This window comes from Mastigoproctus giganteus, chromosome 5, assembly GCF_048544385.1.
Source record: "Mastigoproctus giganteus isolate SK-2022 chromosome 5, ASM4854438v1, whole genome shotgun sequence".
Taxonomy (NCBI): domain Eukaryota; kingdom Metazoa; phylum Arthropoda; class Arachnida; order Uropygi; family Thelyphonidae; genus Mastigoproctus; species Mastigoproctus giganteus.
This window is the reverse complement of record NC_143579.1, coordinates 125,085,260-125,107,471: the sequence shown is the minus strand read 5'-3', so window position 1 is coordinate 125,107,471 and position 22,212 is coordinate 125,085,260. Positions and strand designations below refer to the sequence as shown.

The window sequence follows — 22,212 nt, the reverse complement described above, 5'->3', positions numbered from 1 at the left end:
AAATGAAAATGAAACTTATTTCTTTTCAAAGATCCATGTTATTATCTGTTTTAAATTCCCCTAGAACTGTATCCAAGAACGCATTACAAGTCTTAGCAGGAACCATTCCCCTGAATCTGTATAACGTATTCAAGGGGATGACAGGTCGGCTTAGGAAAGGTTTGGCTTCGACATTAATGGGAATAACATCTGATCCAGAAAACATCTGAGGTCAAACAAGAAAAGAAAAGATTGTGGGAACGTCTGACATCTGTGTGGCAGGATCGGTGGAATGCCAGAGAACATGGAATAGTTACGAGGCAATTTATAACCAAAGTGGACTTTACTGCCGCCAAGGAAATAAATCCTTGGTTTGCTCCTTCGATGAATACAACGTACTTATTAACGGGACATGGCTCCCTTAGAGCCAAGTTACATGAACGTGGACTTGAGCCTGACCCTTACTGCACTTGTGGGGGTGTGGAAACTTCGTCTCATGTTTTATTTGACTGCCCACAGTATCTTCAGAACGTTTAGAGTTGTTTAGCAGTGTACCGGATCTGACAGAAGATAACGTAAGTCCTTGGTAGAAAGCTGTAGGAATTTTAATGCTTTACAGACATTTTCAGTGACTGTTTTTAAAAGAAGACTAGAAATAAGATCCCTTCACCCTCGAGGAAATTAGATGTAGGATGTACAGATGCATTATTAAAGAAACATATACTAAGATTATTTGTTTAGGTTCTCAGCTGGTTCGAAGTCGCAGATCGGATGCTTCGATAGAACTCTAATGGGAGGATATAAGGGATCCACGGGTGATAACAGGATTCTCATAAGAATGTCGATTGTTTCTGGGGAGTGATACCTGAAATTAAAAACTAAGGAACAATATGGTAACATAGTTTACAAGCATAACTTCTTCTGAAACTTATGCAGTTATATCTTGTGTGGTCTTAATTGACATCTAGATCTGTGACCATATACGAACTACCGCACACATACACTTCAAATCTACATGAACTTAATGAAACGTGTTTTTCACAACGAGAACTTTTGTATGTGAAAACACTCCATTTTCTTACCTATGGACTGTCATTTGAATTCCAAATCATACACAAGCTAGGACTCTCGGGAAAAAGAGAATAATTAGAAGTCTTCAGCAACTAGAAGAGAACCACCTGAAGAAGAGTTTTAAGACTTATGCTGGCACAGAACGGAGAAAACTACTGGGACTGACTTCTTGAATGAAATTAAACTGGACAGTTCAACTAGTGACTTCATTTGAAAATAAGAAAATGTACTGAGAATAATTGAACTTTGGCGAAAAAGACTAAGACTAGGAAATCATGTATATATGTTAATATAATTGTTACAATTGTTTTGCTAGAACATCCTCCTAGCCTTGGAGTGGTTGGTCTTGGTGACTCGGGACAAAATAACCTATCTCCTAAGAACAGGAGTGTTTGATCGAAATACTCAGACTATAATGTATATAACGACTAGTTTTTTTTTTTTTTTTTTTGCTGGCTCTCCGGTAAGGTCAACTCGGGAGCGGGATTGCAGGCACTCGCCAGTATTGCACTACCTCTGGCGGGTGCGAGATTTTCGGTGGTAATAACACCGGTACAGGAGGACTGTTGACCCAGGCCCGGTGCTAGGGATGGGTACCAGGCAGCAGCTGCTCATATGTTGGCTGCACCCTGGTGGCATAATAACCTGACACAAACAAAACAACACACATTAATATTGCACACATACACTGACACTTTTCAGGGCCATTATGCAGAGTTTCTGCACCATAACAGAGTACAAAGGTGGAGATGGGCTAAGGCCTAGGAGCCAACCCGATATAAGAACACGCACGCACGCACGCACACACACACACACACACACACACACACACACACACACACACACACACACACACACACACACAGTACCTTGATTACCATTATATAGAATGGATATATGTATATATATATATATATATATATATATATATATATATATATATATATATATGATAATGTCTATAAAACTGTAAATAATCTTGTATATAAATTGTTTATATCATGAGAATGTACATAAAGTTGTGTGTGTAAATAAATGGAAAATGGAATGGAATGTTCTGGGGTGGTTGGATCCAGGTGTTTCTGAAATATGGCATCTAGGATATTATTGATGGATTCCTGTCACGTTTTGATGTATTTTTGTGGCTTCTTGGTTGTGGGGATGACTTCGCCTCTGGAGAGTTTATTTTTGATCATTCTGTAGATCACTTCCCAGGGGTTGTCATTTCCAACTGTGGATACTATGTGCTCCCAGGAGTGTTGTTTTCGTTCACAGATCTTTGCTGTGTATTGATTCCTGGCCGTTCGGTACTGTTGTCGTAATGCTTCCACCAGGCCAGCTACGCCTGGCACGTTGAAAATATTTTCAGCAGGGGTTTACAACACGTCTGAGTTTTTGTAATTCTGGGGACCACCAGGGAACAGCTCCCGGAGTAGGTTTTTCCGCTTTATGGAATCGTTTGCTGCATCTGTGATAAGGTTGACAATTTTGACCAGCTTGACAGCTGTACGTAATGACTCTTGGAAGAGAGGCCAGTCTGCCTTCTCAACAGCGCATCCCCCACTGCATTTGTGTTGCATTTGTCTATTTAGTTTCCAGTTTAGTTGAAAGGTGATTTTACGGTGATCAGATGAGATCCAGTCTTCTCTGACACTCCAGAATGCAATGTGGTCCGCTAGAGATGTGGTCGCCAAAGTAACATCAATCGTGGCCGCCCACATCGTGTTTGAAAATGAAATGTTGGTAGGTTGTTTGGTTTATAAAGGATCATATAGCAACTGTTTGCCAGATTCTCCTCCAGGTGTTGTCCATTTACCGCGCTACGTCGCTCCGGGGTTTCACTAAACACGCCTGCGAACGGCAGTTTGTATCGGCGCCCACTACGATTTTAGCGTTCGGGAATTCCTACAGAACATTTTGCAGGTAAGTTATGGCTGGGAGGATATCTTCTCCTGGCCGACTGTAAAGTGATACTGCATAAAATTCGCCCAGTGCAGTGATGACATGGGACAGTACAGCCCATGAGGGACAGTAATTTGTGATTTGTGTAGTCTGGATTTCTGATTAGGATGGCTGCCCATGGTGTTTCATCATCAGTTTGCACGATTTTATACTTCAGGGGATTTCCCCTGACCGTCTTACTGTGTGTATATGGTTCCTGGATGAGCAGGATATCCAGGTTTTTCTCGTTTGCTGTCCTGGTAAACTGCACAGCAACCACCTTGGACCCCTGGGCGTTTAACTGTGCAAATAGTACCATGTTGTTCTTATATGGTCTAAGACGAGTATCCATAATCGAGTCTCAATTGGTATGTACTCCTTGCTTTTTGGTATATAGGGCACTTATTGTCCCTGATGGAGAGATCCACCTGCAGCTTTTGTGACTTGCAGTTTGTACACCTATGTGATTTGAACTTTTTTGGGCATGATTTAAATTCATGGCCTCGTTCAGCGCAATGGTCACATGTAGGCTGGGTTTGGGCACAGTTATCTGTAGTACCCAAATACTTTAGATGTACCCAAAGCGGCCACATCTAAAACATTTGGGTACAGACACGTGCTCCCTGTAGCGGTGGCTGCCTCAATATATAAATACACTGCTATGCTGGCTGATGGTTTTCCACGCAGCTGGCGATAGATCCACGACCCAATTTGTGACCGTGCCTGATCTGGATCTAGTTTGAGGTTTTGGTGTAATTAGGCTTTTGGGTTCCATGTCTTGCTGATCTCGCTGGAGGTTTCTTGTATAGAGTTCATCCTGCAACATTTCTGGGGTCAGATCTTTATCCGTCAGATCTTTATTCTTTTTGGTGGCGCCGCTTCCATGCCAAAGGTTTGGATCTTTGGATTTGTGATTATCTTTTAGCATCCTCTGCTGTCTGTCTCAATTATCACAACTAAATCACGCGTTTTGCGGACCGACTTGATTTTAGTCGTCTTTAGATCGCCTGCAAGGTTTGTAATGACGGTGTTTTTACTTCTTCGCTTGTGGGATGTTCCTCTGTGGAGGATCATCCCTCCTATCAACACCAAATGTGTTGGTAGGAGGGATGTTCCTCCACATATCCAAACGAAGGTCTCTCCTACCAACACCAAATGTAGTGTTGGTAGAAGAGTTGCTCTGCCTGGCTACGCGTCTCCATCTTGTTCTTGCGTTTTGGTGCTGGGGTGGCCCTCACCTTGTCAGGGCTTTCCTTCGAGTCCACGCGCTGGGTCGATTTCCGGTCCCATTTGGGCATCTGCAGATGTTTTTCCATTTTTCCTTCTATAGTTCTCGGGTTTTCCGGATAATCGGAGAAACTTCGGATTAGCGGGTACTGGGTCAGCAGTTAGGAAGGACTGCCACGATGATGAAGAATGGAAGTTGCCACAAGTGTGTAGCTATAATAGTAGCTGAGTTACAGCTGGCAGCAGATTTGGGCTATCCCCCACTGACACAGATGTGGGGAGGGAACAGCCCAATTAAGAAATGTTCCCAGTAGAACGGAGTAGATTTCTCTGGGGGTATTTCAGGGTGCTGGAGCCGTTTGCATAACTTATATTTGCATTAAGTTAAATACTTTACAAGTTAAAACCAAAAACTGTAGAGTCTATGGTGGGGGAGTCACTAAATACATGTTTTTAAGTTAATTTTACACAATTAAAGGCACAATTTGTTGGAACAGTCTTCCAGCTCAGGTTTCCACTGGTGGGGGGCACCCTTCTCAGTCAATTGCAGCGTACTAGCGTAGCCACAGCGTTATATCGGCGCCTTTCTATAGCCTCGCTGCCAGCCACATGGTGACCATGTCTGGTCACCATTGTAACGCCGCCTTTTCTCTCCGTTATAGCTCGGGCATGCTGTGTAACTTTCACCAATATCCATACAACTTTCAAGCATGCTCAACACTAAAATGAATGTCCAGAGAGTCGGGTTTTAATGCGTTCGTCTACCAGTTTGAATTAGGACATAAACCTCACGTGTTCTTCAATCGTATTCGTGGAATAAAATTGGCAACATCGGAGGGCGTTGTGTTCTCCACCCTGATTCTCTATTGAATTAACAGAGCCTCTAGAGTGGCCGCAAATAAAGGTTCTTTCTTAACTTGGATTCCGTGGTCCGTGTGTAACCAGAGAATGTCATGAGGCAAAGTTAGCAAACAAACATGGTTTATTAAACAACAACGTTACATAACAACATTACATATAAACGTACAATAAACTCAATATAATAGTGTCTAGTATCAAGATAATGGTTAATTTAGTTTAAGGGGAATTTGGTTGGTACATTAAGTCTGTGTATCTTCATGTAGTTATGCGAACAACGATTCCTTTCCTTTAAATGATGACATAGATGTTCTCCTATCTTCGTGTTAAGTAAGTAGCCGAGGTAATAATATAAAAGTAATATAGTATCACTGGACAATGTTACTTTACTGTTATTATCACATCAAAATACATCTTAAAGCTTACTTTATTGAGAAGAAAGGTGGGTATAATATGACATACTATCATATACAATTCTATTGATTAAAATATGGTGAACTTACCGCAAAGTTCCGAGCCATGTCGGAGCGAGGACTTCATCATCTTTGGTATCATCTTATCTCACTTCTACTCGGGGTAATACCGCTCTCTGCCTCTTTCTTCTCAATGTTCTCGAATGAACTCGACTGCGACCACTGGACCACGACTACTGGACAACTTTCTGACCAACTAACTGGACCACTCCCTCGACTCCTCGAACTAGACAACTTCTCCTTTGTTCTCAATCTCTATATATAAGTTTGTCCCCTTTCTGCTTTTCCCTCGCAGATGCAGGTGTTCATTTGGACGGCCAGGCAAAAAGGGTTTTTGCTTGACACTTTTAGGACCTGACTCACCCAGGGACGATATTTATGAAGGGGCTTGCATATTCGTGCAGGGCTGCTTTGGAGAAGTTTATGTGACATTCACCTCTCCCCTTTTTAGTTTACCCACTACCAAACATTCCACTGATACGTGATTCAGTCGGCATCAGTAGTATGACTTACAGGGGCAACTTTTCTCTCTGCAGAGTGTCACATCTCAATCTCTCGTTTTTGTAAACATGCGTCAGCACGCTGCCTGGGGAAAGATGACCACTCTCCGCTAGCGGGCGGCACATGACGGGGCGATACTGTTTCACTCGCGCGGCGTCACCTGCACACCACAGGGGGCAGCGACGCAACCTTCTCCGTTGGGGAGGGAGGAAGTTTTACTTATACAGGCCGTGGCAAAGTATTAGCGTTACGAAGATTACTTATTCAGATAAGTCCAAGAGGTAAAATAAAGCTATTTTACACCATGTAGTTGGCAGCGAGGCTGGCAGCTTTGTTTGCAGGCTGGCAAACAAAGGATATAGATACTAACGTTAGTAGTCTGCTAAATTACCAATAGAATGTTCAAATTTTCTTACCAGGGGATCCTCTAAACAGCATCTTTGAAGGAGACTACAATTTAAAACTTAAACTATGGTTTAAAAATATATTTAAACAGGACTTCTACGACACACGTCCACGCTGTTTCGGCGGCTATATTACTTCAACGTACGGTGTAACAACATGGTCAAGCTGAAATTTATGAACGTCCATAATTTATTTTTGCCTTAGAAGTTTGTCATAAAAATAACACCAGTAAACTCACCAATTAAATAGAAATCCAGTGGACTTGAAATTTTAACAGACATATCCAAATACACCACTAAATTTTAACATTTTGAAGAGTACTGAAAATACGTGCATCTGGCCAGTACTTGGTCAGCGCCACGTGGGGGTGGCGAGGGGGAGGAAACAGGAGGACCGTCTGCTTCCCCGGGGGTAAATGGAAGGAAAGGTGGGCTAAGCAAGGGCGCCGGCTCAGACTGCCAACATGGCTTTTTTTTTTTTTTTTTTTTTGCTGGCTCTCAGGTGTGGGCAGCCTGGGAGCGGGATTGCTGGCACCTACTGGTATAGCACTACTTCCGGTGGGTGCGGGACTTTTGTGCATGAGGCACTTAAAATAGAAGACCAGGCCCAGCACCAAGTGACTATGGGTGGCCATTAGGGTCTCTTTGCCACCAGGAGTGGCTGTCCAGGTGCCGGCTGCTCCCTGGTGGCAAAGAGACCTGCCATACAGGTCTGTTTTGCAGAGGTTCTGCAAAAAGTCAGTTTATCAGGTGGAGATAGACGGAAGTCTAGGTGCCACCTTAGACATTATAATAATAATAATAAAAATAATAATAATGCCAACATGGCTTGTGTCATCAGTCGGTCGAAGGTCACTCATGGGATGGTATGCCGTCCAAGATATCCAAAGGTCCAATTTATTTAGTAGTCATTCATGGGACTAGTCCCGACCATATCGTCTTAATTTCTTGTTTCTTGTACTCACTACAGTTGAAGCTGTCAGTGTGGTAGTCTGTTTGCGGGCAGTTTATGCCATTCGGTGTTATTTTGGTATAAAGTCCATGCTGTGATTTTCTATAGTTCATGCCGGGTAGTTGTGGGAACATCCTTCTTCTTGTGAAGAGATCTTGTACGAACTGGATGAAAGCACTGTAGGTGTCTTCTTCAGTCAGTAGGAGCTGCTCCTGGTATTGTATTATTAATTGGGTGTTGGTTATGAGTCGGCAGTGGAGGTCTTCGTACAGTTGGAGTCGTACATTAGGTGTTTCCATGTTTCCTGTTGGCCACAATGGCATAAGGGGGTGTTGCTAAATCCGAATCCTTGGAGTTTGTCTCTTATAGCTCCGTGTCCAGTTAGCAGATAGGTAACAAGGAGTCCGGGAGAGACTGTTTCTAGTAATTTCACCCTTGCTTGATACTTGCCACAGCAGTTTTGCCAAACCTGCTGGAGGTATATGGAGAGACGTTTACTTTCTGATTTGGAGTCATTTGCAGAGTCCACAATGAAGTTCAAGTGGGTAGCTCCTCTTCCTTTGGAGAGTTGGTATACTAGACCACGGCAGGCAATCTCCAGGCCGAGGGGAAGAGCCCCCGTTAGGGCCCGATTCGTATGTGTCCTTACGGTGTTGCAAGCTCTTGAGATTGTTAGTAGAGTGTACCACTGCGGGGTTTCCAATTTTCTTCTGTTAATGGTGGTGTTGGCCTTTCGGTACCACACGCCGGCAGCGTACGTAATGGCAGGCAGGAAGACAGTTTTGTAGAATAATTTGAGGGTTCTTCTTCGGCCCCAGTCCCTGCAGGCGACCCTCACAAGTAGGGCAGAGTATCCTCTAATCTTTATTTGAATATAGGTCAGGTGGGTCTCCTTATATCTAGGCACAGGGAAGCAATATGTTCCACTTTGTGTATCTAGGGTTCCTTTCAGTAGTATTGAACTGGCTTTGGTAGAGGATATGCAGAGGTTTTTATTGTCGGCCCACTCCTGTAGGACACTAATGGCATGGGTGCCTGAAGCTTCCAGCATGGCTCTGGTATCCTCCCTCAGTACCAGGACCAGGTGAGACACGGCTTTTGTTTTTATTACTTTTTCTTTTTATTATTTCATTCTATTAATTTATATTTTAAATTTATGTTTATTTTTGATATTATTATTATTTATTATTATTCTTAGATATATAATATGTACCAAAAAATAGCAAAAAAAAAAACAAAAAAAAAAAACGGTAAAATTTTGACTTTTAGGACACCTCGTTACTACAAAACGTGAAAACTTGTCTCTTCACAGAGAAGTATATTACTACTTTGTGGGTCTCTTGACAACGAGATTCGACTCGATTTAAGGAATAGTACTCTGTGTGACTGTATACATATACAGTATTACTACTCTGTGGTAATATTATACGGTCGTATATTGTACATACAAAAATACAGTTATTTATTTATTTTTCGATTGTTCATGACTACTGCAGGTCATTGTCACTATCAGAGATTCTAACCTTACGGCCACTTTAATAGTGATAAAACCACAGCTGTGATTTCATTGTAGATCAGATGGAATTACTGTGTATTTCATGATCCAATTTTACTGCATCCTATAGACTGTTGTGATCTCGTATCGTTAGTCGTGTATTTGGAGGTCGTTGCAGGTCGGATTTCGTGATTTTGAGTGCAGAAGGCCTGGAAATCAATTATTTCAATTTATGGTCTTTTATTTTTTTTTGGTCAATTTAGTTTACTTTACGTTAACGTGTATGTGAAACGCTTAATTTTTAAATTTAAGAAAGCGTGATGACTGCACCAAGCACAGCGTCAAGTGCTAGAAGTTTATTCGTTGAATCGAAGGCGCGCTTAGCGGACAGGATTCAAGTAAATGTAAATAGTGCGGGTTCTCTGGCTAGGCAAATTATTCGTGGTTCCAAGACCAACGAGGTAAATATGTAGCCAGTTCTGGAATAGAGTTACGTTATTATTAGTAATAGTTAATATTTCACAGATTTTCAGAAATTTTGAGGTGGCCTGGATATATTATTTTGGACCATGCATCCTGTGTTTTTTTTTTTTTTTTTTTTTTAATTTATGAGAGGATTGATGAGGGGAGTATCATTCTGTGGTGCAACTACTTTAGTTCCTCGAGCTGATGGGGACTCCAAAGTTTAAAATAAGACTGTGAGCCAATAAAGAAACGTTGCATTAGCATTAGCACAGGCATATGATGCAAGAAAGCAAGCTTATGTAGCATCAGCCAAAAAAAAAAAAAAAAAAAAAAAAACCCTTCCATTTCACCCCCCGTTCGTTCGAAATACTTGTCCAGCTGAGCCTTAAATTTATTTGGACCATCAACTTCCACAACAAGGGATGGAAGTCTGTTCTACCAACCAATTACCTGCTGGCTAAAGGCAAATTTCTGCACATCTATCCTACATCTGTCTTTCCTCAATTTGAATTTATGCCCTCTCAGGTGATTATTCTGAGCAAGAGGCAGAATCCCTTCAGCATTGAGCATGCTCAAACCATTCAAGGCTTTATACACCTCAATCAGATCTCCAGACACTGTAATTTGCAAAACTTAAACCTTTCTTCGTAAGAGCAACCCTTTGTTCCATTCACTAATCTTGTCGCCCTTCTCTGTACTTGTTCCAGCTGCTACTACATCCTTCTTGAAATTAGGCCCCCGGACCTGTATACAGTACTCAAGGTGTGGCCTGACCATTGCCTTATACAAGGGAATAATCACCTCCTTATCCCTGCTAGAAAAATTCCTGTATATCATTGATAAGACACCATGAGCTACTCTTGCAGCCCGTCTGCACTGCTCAGTGAACTTCATATCTGCCTGCACAATTACCCCCAGGTCCTTTTCTTTCACTACCACTGTCAGTGTAGTATCACAGAGTTGATATGTTGCTCTGGGGTTGCTGTTTACCATGTGTAGTACTTTACATTTGTCAATGTTAAACTTCATTTGCCACTTCTCAGCCCATCTGTTCAACCGTTCCAGATCCTGTTGCAGCAGCATAGCATTAGTAGTGTCCTTAACAAACCTGCCAACCTTTGTATCATCTGCAAACTTGGACATTAAGCTTGATATACCATCATCAATATTATTTATAAATACAGAAAACAATAATGGACTTGATCCTAAGCTTGTAATGTCTAAGCCAGTGGAAATGACATTCGAGGTAGCTATTAATTTATGAAATACCAAATTTAAAGATGATAAACTTATGTAGGTTGACTAGACTAGACGTTTAGTTCTGAAATCTGGGAAAAGAACTCAAAAATTTACTTCAACCTAGTTTTTCTAGGTTGGACCTAGAAAAGGTAGGTTGAAGTAAATTTTTATAATTTTATGGACTGTGATAGGGGTAGGCTGTCTCCAGGGTGCAAGAGGGATTCACTGCCCCTGTGCCTCAACGTTTAAGGGGTGGCTGAAAACCCGAAACATTCATACACATATGAAGAAAATTTTAGCATTAGTATTAGTAGAGGCATATGATGCAAGAAAGGAAGCTTATGCAGCATCAGTCAAAAAAAACCAAAAAAAAAAAAACCCTCCCAATTCACCCTTCCATTCGTTCCAAATGCCTGTCCAGCTTGGCCTTAAATTTATTTAGACTATCAACTTCCACAACAAAAGATGGAAGTTTGTTCCCCCAATTAACTACCTGCTGGCTAAAGGCAAAGGGGGGATTGCCAAATTGCAATCGGCAAGTGGGTGCCACATACCCTAGGAATGCTCCAAGACTAGAGGTTCCCAAACTTTCTCGGTTCATGGCACCCTTAGTGTCCCAGTAATTTTTTCATGGCACCCCTAGGCCAAAATAAATACTTAACACAGTGGTTTTTGACCTTTTAATATATACTTATATAATAATTTTATCCTTTATATAGAGGTACTAAATAAAGATCAATTATAGATCACCACAAAATTAAAAAATATGGTACAGTGGATACTGTACACCTTTTTATAATGAAATAAATGTATAAATTAAAAAAAAAAAAAAAAAAACTTTAAGTAACTTAAACCTTTAAGTATCTTAAACTTCACAAATTACACAGCACCCCAAGAATGTTGTTGTGGCACCCTGGTTGAAAACCACTGACTTTGAACAAGAAAAACTGGACAATGTGACAATACCAGGAGCCAGGTAGACAAGCCAGGAATAAGTAATTTTTTTGAAATTTGTTAGATATCATGAACATTTATTTGCCTAAAAATCCTGAACTTAAATGCAGAAAAATCCAAATGAGTGCCTTTTAATTTAAAATATTCAAAGATGTATGTTTAAAGGTTGAAAGCTCTAAACATAATAAAAATTATGTTGTAGCTCACTCTCCCACTGATTGCCATTTTGTATCCCCCACATTTTATGGTTAGAAACATCTATCTCTATTAGACCTGTAATGAATTCAATAAATAAAAAAGAATAAATTGCATTGATTGTCACCGAAAAATTAATTTATACCTTTGGATATTAATTTTTTTTTTTTTTTTTTTTTGGATAATCAGGATGCTACTGGCACATAGTTCTGTTTACCTCTCAAGAACACTATCAGCACAGCTATGAGAGATTTTCCTCTTAGAGGCAGTGTTGGACCAGTACCCCATGATATATTATTACACAGGGAGTTTACAAAAATACACGCTTTCTCAAAGTAAAAAATATGTCACACAAGCACATTATACAGTCATATGTAAGCTAGACTACTGTCGTTATAATGACAGTGGTCTAGTTGTAACTGCTGCTGATCTGATTCACATCAAACTAATCAAAAAGTGCCAGAGAACTTTGTGAAAAAAAAAAAAAAATATATATATATATATATATATGTATGTATGTATGTATGTGTATATATATATATATATATACCATTCACCATTTTCTTGGTTTGAAAAGTGTAGAGCATAGCTGAGGTCTAATTTGCATTGGCAGTCTCCATTGTATATATCTCCACAGTGAAAAAAAAAGTCACTGCATATTAGTTTCCTCATATTCCAACAAGCTAAGATGGACAAAATTTTTGCACAATTTGTTTTTGAAAATTTAGGTGTCTTAATCAGATTATCAACTTCAAGGATGGACTGTAGTCAAGGCTAGATTTACCAAAGCTCACTTACTCCAGGACGTCAAGGTAACCAAACTAATCATTTACTTTTAGTCTAGGATCCTCCTGATCTTATTTTCAGAGCCTCTAAAAATATGTGCACTATAACCTCAAACAAAAGATCTAGTGCTGAGTGAAGTTCTGAAAACTGATGATTAAATCACATCACCAAAACTGAAAAGCTGATGGTAAAAATAACATAAAGGAAATTAGTACCATATCTAGCTGAAAGAGGCAAAAAAGTCCCTTCAAAATGATAAATGTAATTGCATACAATGTGAAGCAAAACAGTTTATAGTAAGAATAACCCAAAAATTTGATAGGGTTGGTGGAGGAAAAAATACATTAATGCAGAAATCTAAGAATGAACTGTAAGAACTGACAGACAAAACCAAATACTTGTACTTTACTTTATAGGATTTATGCACAAACTAAAATGGTTGATATAATCAGTAAAAAAAATTCAGCAAATTTGAACCATAATTTTCCAATGATTTTGTGAATGAAGCTGAAAAAGGAACTGAGAAGAAGGAACAAATAACATTGGCATAAGTCAGAAAATTAGACACGGACAGATGAAAGGGAATTGGTATCACTGAAAAAAATAACATAGAAAGAGTACCACACCGAGGAAGTCCTAGACTGGTCTACTGAATAATTATAATGGACTGATAGGAAAAAATAAACTTCCATTTTGTACAATAAAAAAAGCAGTTTGAGCAGTGAATCTCCATATGCAAAAATGTACCAAAAAGAAATAATTAAGACTCATATTGAATAATTAAGCTGCAATATCCAGCATGAATAGTCTCTCTTTATTCTGTAATCAGAATAAACTTCATGTATCAAATTATTGAGATGGGATTCAGTTTAAGGAGATAGAATATTATAGTGAATAAAATAGTTTCACCAGAAAGAGGTTAAAACTTTAAGAAGAATTTTATCCAACATTTCATTAACTGCAAGGAGATTGAGATATGCTGAAAGGCAGAAATCACTTGATCACTTGAATGTCAATACATTTAAAGATATCAGATTGGAAAGCTACTAAACAGTAGAAATCGGAAAAGATGCATCCATCTAGTGATTGGTTTTTCCAAGGCCAAATAATAAAATTCATTTGGGATTTAAAGAAGATTGTCTGTGATCAACTTATTAAAGACAAACCCCATATTTTAAGTATTTATTGCTAAAATTCAAATTGACATAAACTCATCTTTTGATGCAGTCTCAAATTCTCTGAAAACCCTAAATGGTGTTAGTATTGGCAGATAATGCAAGGAAGCAAGCTTAAGCTCAAAATGGTGGGGGAGGGAACTTAGCATTAATAGGGGCATATGATGTAAGAAAGTAAGCTTATATGGCATCAGCCAAATAAAAAAAAACTTCCCATTTCGCCCATCCATTCACTCCAAATGGTTGTCTAGTTCTGCCTTGAACTTATTTAAGTTGTTGACTTCCACAACAAAAGATGGAAGTCTGTTCCACCAATCAACCACCTACTGGCTAAAGGCAAACTTCCACATATCTATCCTACAACTGTCTTTCCTCAATTTGAATTTATGCCCTCTCAGGTGATTATTCTGAGCATGGGGAGGAATCCCATCAGCATCGAGCATGCTCAAACCATTCAAAGCCTTATACACCTCAATCAGATAACCTTGCAGGTGCCTAGTCTCCAGACACTGTAATTTGCAAAACTTAAACCTTTCTTTGTAAGAGCAGTCCTTTGTTCCATTCACTAATCTCTTTGCTCTTCTCTACTCGTTCCAGCAGCTCTAAATCCTTCCTAAAATTAGGCCTCCAGACCTGTATGCAGTACTCAGGATGTGGCCTGACCATTGCGTTATACAAGGGGACAATCACCTCCTTATCCCTGCTAGCAAAATTCCTGTATATCATTGACAAGACACCATGAGCAACCCTTGCAACCTGTCTGCACTGCTCAGAAAATTCCATAACTGACTGTACAATTATCCCCAGGTCTTTTTCATTCTCCACTACCCTGATGCTTTCCACATCACTTGTACCATCTCCTCTAATAATTCCTCCTCCCTTTAAATTTATTTATAATAATTAGAAATAATATGATTTACCGCTGATGGGAATATCCAGAATGATAACGGAACAAAAAGTAATGAAGTGTGACTTCCAACACACTAGATAGAACCTTGATCCATCAATTAAACAGTGAACCCTCTGGATGAAAAGCTAATTTCCACACATACATCCTGTAACCATCCTTCGTCAGCTTAAATGTCCCCCATTTCTAAGAAGAGTAAGAATGCAATCAACATTTACCTCAATTTGATCTCTTTGCAGATGTAAAGTAGGCACCTCGAAGATATCAGAACTAAAGTTTTCCTTGGTAATACAGTTTAAGCTCTCCGTAATGACTCATTTTAATGTCCCGTCATATTATAACAACCATGTGATATGTCCTGGCTAGTTTCCCCATGTATCTAATGCTATTTTACATTCATTATGACAATTCAATTCATCTTGTAAGGTTGTTATAATGACCTTGAAAGATGAATGAATTCTTTCTAAAGATCCAAAGATTTGCACTGCTCTTATCTTGTTTTTATTACAATATATATTATTATCATCATTATTATTATTATTATTGTTGCTCTTATATTATTTCTCCCTGATTGGAGTATTCCACTTCGTGACGGGTACGGCAACCAAGTACACAGGGTGGTGGTTATTATGTCCGGTGTTACTGTTTGTTGAGGAATACTCTCACTATCCTAAAGATGTTCAGGATTGCGACTTTCTGGAGTTCCTCGTACGTTTTCGCTGGGAGACCTATTGCTGCCAGGCTGTTATGTAGGGCCTTTGGCACCATACCAGTGGTTGACACGATGATCAGGATGATCGTTACTTCTTGAATATGCCACATCTCCTTGACCTCATGCCTCAAGTTCGTGTACTTTCTAATTTTTTCCTCATTGATTTTTCGGACATTGCTAGTGTTGGACACTGCTATGTCAATTAGGGAGGTAGCCTTTTCCATTTTGTCCACAAGGGTTATGTCCGGTCTATTGTGTGGGATGGTCTTATCTGTTGTTATGGCAAAGTCCCAGTACAGCTTGTGGGTTGGGGTCTCTAGTACTGCCTGGGGTTCGTACTTGTAGTAGGGTACACTTTCTTTGGTCAACTGGTATTTCCTCGCTAGCTTCTGATGTATTATCCTGGCTACATAGTCGAATCTATGAGTGTACTCAGTCTGGGTGATCACCATGCAGCCCCATGTGATGTGTTGGATTGTTTCTGAGGTCAGGTGGCATTTTCAACATGTGTCATCTGACATTCCAAGCTCCTTTGCGATGCATTTTCTATAGTTTCTGGTGTTGATTACTTGGTCTTGGATGGCCAGTGATTTCCTCAGCCTCGGGGAAGAGCATACCGCTTGTGAGCCATGCATCGGAAGCAGTGTGTGATCTTGATGGAGGTCATTGTAGTGTCTTCCATGGGGTGTCTTCTTTGCCCATCTCTCTAGCTTCATATCTTGTGCCGTCTGGGTGGGAGGGGACTCCTCGCTTAGGTCGAATGGGGTATACCACTTATCTATCTTCTTTATGGCCTGGTGGAGTGGTGCTGTGTTTGTTCTCGAAGTAATCCTTCAGGTTAACTACCACTGTTTTCTGTTGCTCTTCAGGTCTATCAGGCCCCTTCCTTCCTCTTTCTGAGCTTTTTTTTAGTTTCTCCACTGCTGACTTTGGGTGATGTTTGCAGCTCTTGGTCATCATTGTCCTTATCTTTCGCACAATATCCTTTAGCTCTGTGTTAGTTCAATCTATGACCCCAAAGGAGTATGTTAGTCCTGGAGCTGCATAGGTGTTTATGGCTTTAACTGTGTTCCCTCCATTCAATTTTGCTTTCTGAGTCTCTTATGATATATTTTTTGGTCAGGCACTTCTTGATTTCCTTGTGCTCTAACTGCTGAGCTTGCATCATCCCCAGGTATTTGTAGGTCTCTCCTGTCATAGCTTCGATCTCATTATGAGTCAGAAGCTTGTAGTTTTGGCTGACTAATTTTCCCTGGTGTAGTGCATGGGTCTTGCATTTGTCTAGTCTAAATTCCATCCTGTTGTCCTTGCTGAATTCTGTGATTCGGAGTAATTGCTGGAGTTGCTTCTCAGTTGCCACGTAGATCTTGATGTCATCCATGTACATCAGATGGTTGAGGGTGTACAGGTTCATTCTTCCTTCTTTGAGGTTATATCCATACTTTCTGCCATTAAGCTTGGTGGAATAATGGGTTGAGTGTTGGGCAGAACTACAATGGGCTCAGAGCATCTCCCTGAACGATTCCTCTTCTGATGGGGATTGGTCTGGTTGTGATGTTCTCGGCCGTAATGGTGGTACTCCATTTCGCCATTGTTGCTCCTAGGAAGTTTGGCACTATTGGATTGACCTTGTATCGACTGTCTTCAGGGTCTCTATTAGCCAGCTATGAGGTACGGAGTCAAAGGCCTTGCGGTAATCGATGTAAGCTGTGTATAGGTTGCGATGCTTCTTGTAGGCTTGCTACATAACTGCAATGTCTATAGTTAATTGCTTCTTGCATCCTTTCTGCTGTTCAGCCATTATGTTGTGATTCTCTAAGTGGTCTGATATCTTCTTGGTTATGCAGCTAGTCAGAATCTTGTAAATCATTGGGAGGCAGGTGATTGGTCTGTATTTCACTGGGTTTCTTGTATCTTCATCTTTAGGCTTCAGTTATGTGACTCCTTCAGTGAGAAACTTCGGGATTGTTTCTGGGGGCCTTATCATTCAAGTGAACTGCTCTGCTAGGTGCTTGTGTGTGCAAGTGAGATTCTTGTACTAGTAATTATGAATGTAGTCAATTCCTGGAGTTCGCTAGTTGTGGGTGTTCCTGATTGACTGTTTTACTTCTTCTCGAATCTCCCACGCTCTCATCTCTTGTTCATCCTTGGTTTTCTTCCATTCTACTTCTATTCAGGGGGCTCGGCTGTTATTCTTTCTTCACTGCTCCAGATATTTCCCCAGAACTCTCGATCGTCGTCTTCTCGGGTGGTCCATTTCCTGCTTTCTCATCTTTCCCCAGTTTCCTGAAGAAGGTTCTTTGGTCCTCATCAAAGATTTGGTTATTTATTTTCCTCTGGGAGCTCTCTTTGTATCGGGGTAGTTTCTTGCTGAGTGCGAGGAGGTTCTGCTTCAGTGTGTCTAAATATTCTCCTATTCTCCGATTTCTGGTCTCGTGTTTGCTGTGGATGCTGTCTCTTTTGAGGATGCTTTTCACTTTTCCAATCAATTTCTTACTCCTATTACCCCGTTGGTAGTGGGTCAATTGGCCTATCTTGACTCTTAATTCTTCTATCTTCTGCTGTAGTCTTCTTTCCCAAGCTGGCAGTTCTTTCTGTTTTCAGTTCTGCTACTGGACTCTAGTTTCTCTTCCATTAATCCTAGTGGCTGCTATGGCAGCACAGTATGGATAGCCTCCAGTGTTGCACCATTCTTGTTGAGGTAATGTGGTATTATTTGCTGATTGTGGTGGTCTGTGACTCTCCACGGGGTTCCATTAGGCCTCTGCTTTGGTATCACATAGGTCATTGTGGGGTCCATTCTTTAGAATTCTGTTAAAACCTTCTACTCGTCTTCTATTCTAGATATCATGACTTCATCTCTTTCCACTTCGGCTACTTTGGGCTGTATTTCTTCTTGCTGTTCCTCCTCTGGTTCCATATTGACTATATCCTTTGTTCTTTGTAGTTAATCGCTCACATCCTGCTTGATTTTTTCTAAGATGGCAGGAGCTATTAGGTTCTTTGTGATGATGGTCCTTCTTTGGTCCGCTGATCGCTGTTTGGTGAATAGCGGGAATTGTTCCAACCACTTGGTATGTAGTCGCGATATATATATCGCGACTTGGTATATATCGGTCTCTAGCCTGGTTATTTCATAGTATGCTCGTATGATGTACATATTCATTTCGATGCTCCACTTCATGCGTTGGCGTCTTCTTCCTTCCTGGGTAGTCACTACTGCTGTTGCGCAGGAAGCACTTCGTTGGTGGGCTGGATAATCTTGCCCTTCTCTTGTGGTAGCCATACGGGGAACAGCGCCAGTTGCTCCACTCTCTTGCTCGGGAGACTGTCTCCAACTTTTCGAGCCAACCCCTCTGCCTAAGGCCTGAATATGAGTGACTTTATCCTGCGCCACACTTGCAATGTGATTAATATTTCTCTGTGACATCATCCATTTATGGAGGTGGACTTGTTTAGTTTTGGCTTATGTCCAGTGTTTTTTTTAGTTCTTGCAAGTGACACCAGATGGTGCCACCACCTGCCTCAACCATTCACTCTGACCTTAGGGAAGATAAGTCCAATGGAGGAACTTTTGCGGGTTTTTTTTTTTTTTTTTTATTATTATTATATCGGTCTCCCAGCATAATAGAGCCTTCACTTCCACCAAGGTGGGATTCAAGCCTGGGTCCATCAGGCTGGTAATCCAGTGTATTAACCACTGGGCCATCGCGTACCTTTTATTATTATTATTATTATTATCTATTATCTATATGGTGCACGGAATCCTGATGCTTATGCTGCACCAGCCAAAAAAAAAAAAAAAAATCTGAATTACCCTGTGACACAGGTAGGTTTGTGTCAGATGGCACCTGGGATTTCTCTCATCTCTGCTACCCTGTGACAGAGAGAGAGAGAGAACAAGAGTCAGAAATAGAAGGGAATCACCAAGAAAGAGATGAATGATGATATCCAGCTCAGGACCTTGGGTGTGCCAAGAATATCAAAGTGAAAGAACAAATAATTTTTTAAAACTAATGATGGGTTTGCTTTCAAAAGTTTGAGAAATCACTCATTGGCATGATGAAATTAACTTTGACTAGGAGTCCACTTCATTATCAGTTGGTTCTTTCATCTGCATTCCATTTCTTGTGCCAGTTGCAGACAAAATTAAGATTTTACTAACTGTAGATAATGGCATGAGTTGTAATGTACTTGCTAAACAGAACAGCATTCCTAAGAGTATACTGTTCCCCAATCTGAAAGATCAGTAGTTTAGAGAAATCTGTTGCACTAAGTTGAATCAGACTGAAAAGTGGGAAATATTAGCAATGGCCTCAAGGTGCAAGGAAGCCTATGGCTTATGCTGCACCAGCTAAAAAAAAAAAAAATAAAATACAATAATAAAAAAGAGAAAGGGAAACAGATGACCCATGCATTTCCTTCCCCCCATAGGTAATTATCCAGCTGACCTTTGAATTTCCACAAACTGTCAGCCTCTAAGACCTATGTAGGTAATTTATTCCAGTAATTTATAACTCGCTGACTAAAATAAAACTTCCTGCAATCCAGTCTAAATATCCGCCCCCCCCCGTCGTAACATGAAATTATGGACCCTAGTTCTAGAATCATTAATAACCGTGAAAATTTCGTCCTCATTCATTTTACTTATCTCTCTCAGAGCCTTAAACATCTCAATCAAGTCTCTAAGATGCCTAATTTCCAAGCTCTACAACCCACATATTCAAAGTCTTTTTCCTTGTATGGACGCCCTTTTTCCAATCTCACCACGTGAGTTACACATCTTTAGACCCTTTCAAGAAACACAGTCTTTCTTTAGATGTAGTCTCCATATCTGAACACAGTATTCCAAGTGTGGTCTAACAATAGCCTTATATAATGGAATTATGATGTCCTTATGTCTACTGGCAATTGTTTGACAAATCATCAATTGGATACCATGAGCCTTCTTTGCAACCTGTCTACAAAGCTCAGAGAATTTCATGTCTGAATGTATCGTAACACCCAAGTCTCTTTCCTCTACTATGGACTGTAGTTCAACTCCACCAAGTGTATGAAGTATTTTGGGATTACTGTTCCCCAGGTGTAATACCTTACACTTTGCTGGATTAAAACATAATTGCCATTTTTCTGACCATCCCTAAAGTCCATTCTCTTCTCTGTACTCGTTCCACCAGCTTTACATCCATCTTAAAATGAGGCTTCCAGATCTGTATACAGTACTCAAGGTGTGGCCTTACCGTTGCCTTATATAAGGGGAAAATCACCTCCTTATCCCTGCTAGAAAAATTCCTGTATATTATTGACAAGGCACCATGAGCTACTCTTGCAGATCATCTGCACTGCTCAGAAAACTTCATAACTAACTGCACAATTACCCCCAGGGCCTTTTCATTCTCTACCACTGTAGAGAATGAAAGAGAATGAATGTTGCAGCAGCGTACTGTCATTAGTGTCATTAACAACACTGCCACCTTTGTATCGTTTGCAAACTTGGACATTAAGCATGATATACCCTCATCAATATAATTAATAAATACAAAAAACAACAATGGACCCAACACTGAACCCTGGGGTTCAGTGTTGGGTCCATTGTTCAGTGTATTAGTGGAGTCCCCCAGGGGGACTCCACTAATAACATTAGTCCACGAAGAGCAGTGTCCATTGAGTACCACTCCCTGTCTTCTCCCACTGAACCATACCTTTATCCATATCAGCAATTTGCCTCCAATGCCACACTGCTCCAATTTGTGCAGCAGTCTTCCATATGCAACAGTACCAAAAACCTTTCTAAGATCTTAATATATGATATCAAAATTATTCTTTGCATCCAGTTCCTTTGTTAGCACGTCATAGTATCCAATCAGATTGATCAGACAAGACTTCCCCTTAACAAACCCATGCCGTGTCCGAGCTATAGCTGAAGTCTTGTCTAGATGATCCTGCAGTGCTTCTTTAACTGTGCCTCCATTAATTTTCCGTGAACAGAAGCTAAACTAATAGGTCTGTAATTACTTGTGTCGCTCTTCGATCCTCCTTTTTGAAGTAAACAGTGATGCTAAAATGGAGTACCACCATTAAGGTCGAGAACATCAAAACAGACCAATCCCCATCGGGAGAAAAATCTTTCAAGGAGATGCCCTGAGCCCTTAACTGTCTAGTACTTAACCCTCTATCTGCCATACTCAACACCAGCAAGTACTGATATAACCTCAAAGAAGGAAGGAAGGCAGAACCTGTACACTCTCACCCACCTGATGTATGTGGATGACATCAAGCTCTGCATGGCAACCGAGAAGCAACTCCAGTAACTAGTCCAGATCACTGAAGAATTCAGTAATGATATCAGAATAGAATTTGGTCTAGACAAATGATTGATGACACATGGATTGCACCAGGGAAAATTAGTCAGCCGAAAATACCAGCTGCAGACTGGTAAAGAGATTGCAACAATGACAGAGGGAGACTTACAAATACCTTGTGATGATGCAGGCTCAGCAGTTAGAGCACAAGGAAATCAAGGCCTGCCTGACCGAAAAATACCATCAGAGACTCAGAAGCCTGCTGTAAGCAAAGCTGAATGGAGGGATCAAAGTTAAAGCCATAACACCTATATGCCATACACACCCAGTGCTAACATACTCCTTTGGGGTCACAGATTGGGCTAACACCCAGCTGGAGGATATCATGAGAAAGACAAGGACAACGATGACCAAGAGCCGCCAACACCACTTGAAGTCAGCTGTGGAGAGACTGACAATAGATCGGAAAGAAGGGGCCTAATAGACCTCATTGAGCAATAGAAAACAGCAATTAATCTGAAAGGTTACTTCCAGAAACACAGCAGCATTCTACCAGACCATAAGGAAGATAGGCAA

At 40.5% G+C, this 22,212-nt stretch overlaps 1 protein-coding gene across 2 annotated transcripts in view; it reads left to right on the top strand.

Annotated features, from left to right (window-relative positions):
- Window positions 1-8,890: 8,890 nt before the first annotated feature.
- Window positions 8,891-22,212, top strand: part of BORCS7 (BLOC-1 related complex subunit 7) — a 157,473-nt gene continuing 144,151 nt past the window's right edge. For both annotated transcript variants that reach the window (XM_090373446.1, XM_090373445.1), the window contains exon 1: window positions 8,891-9,362. In XM_090373446.1, the coding sequence (XP_090229572.1) occupies window positions 9,222-9,362 (141 nt within the window). In that variant the 5' untranslated portion in view covers window positions 8,891-9,221. The remainder of the gene's footprint in view (window positions 9,363-22,212) is intronic.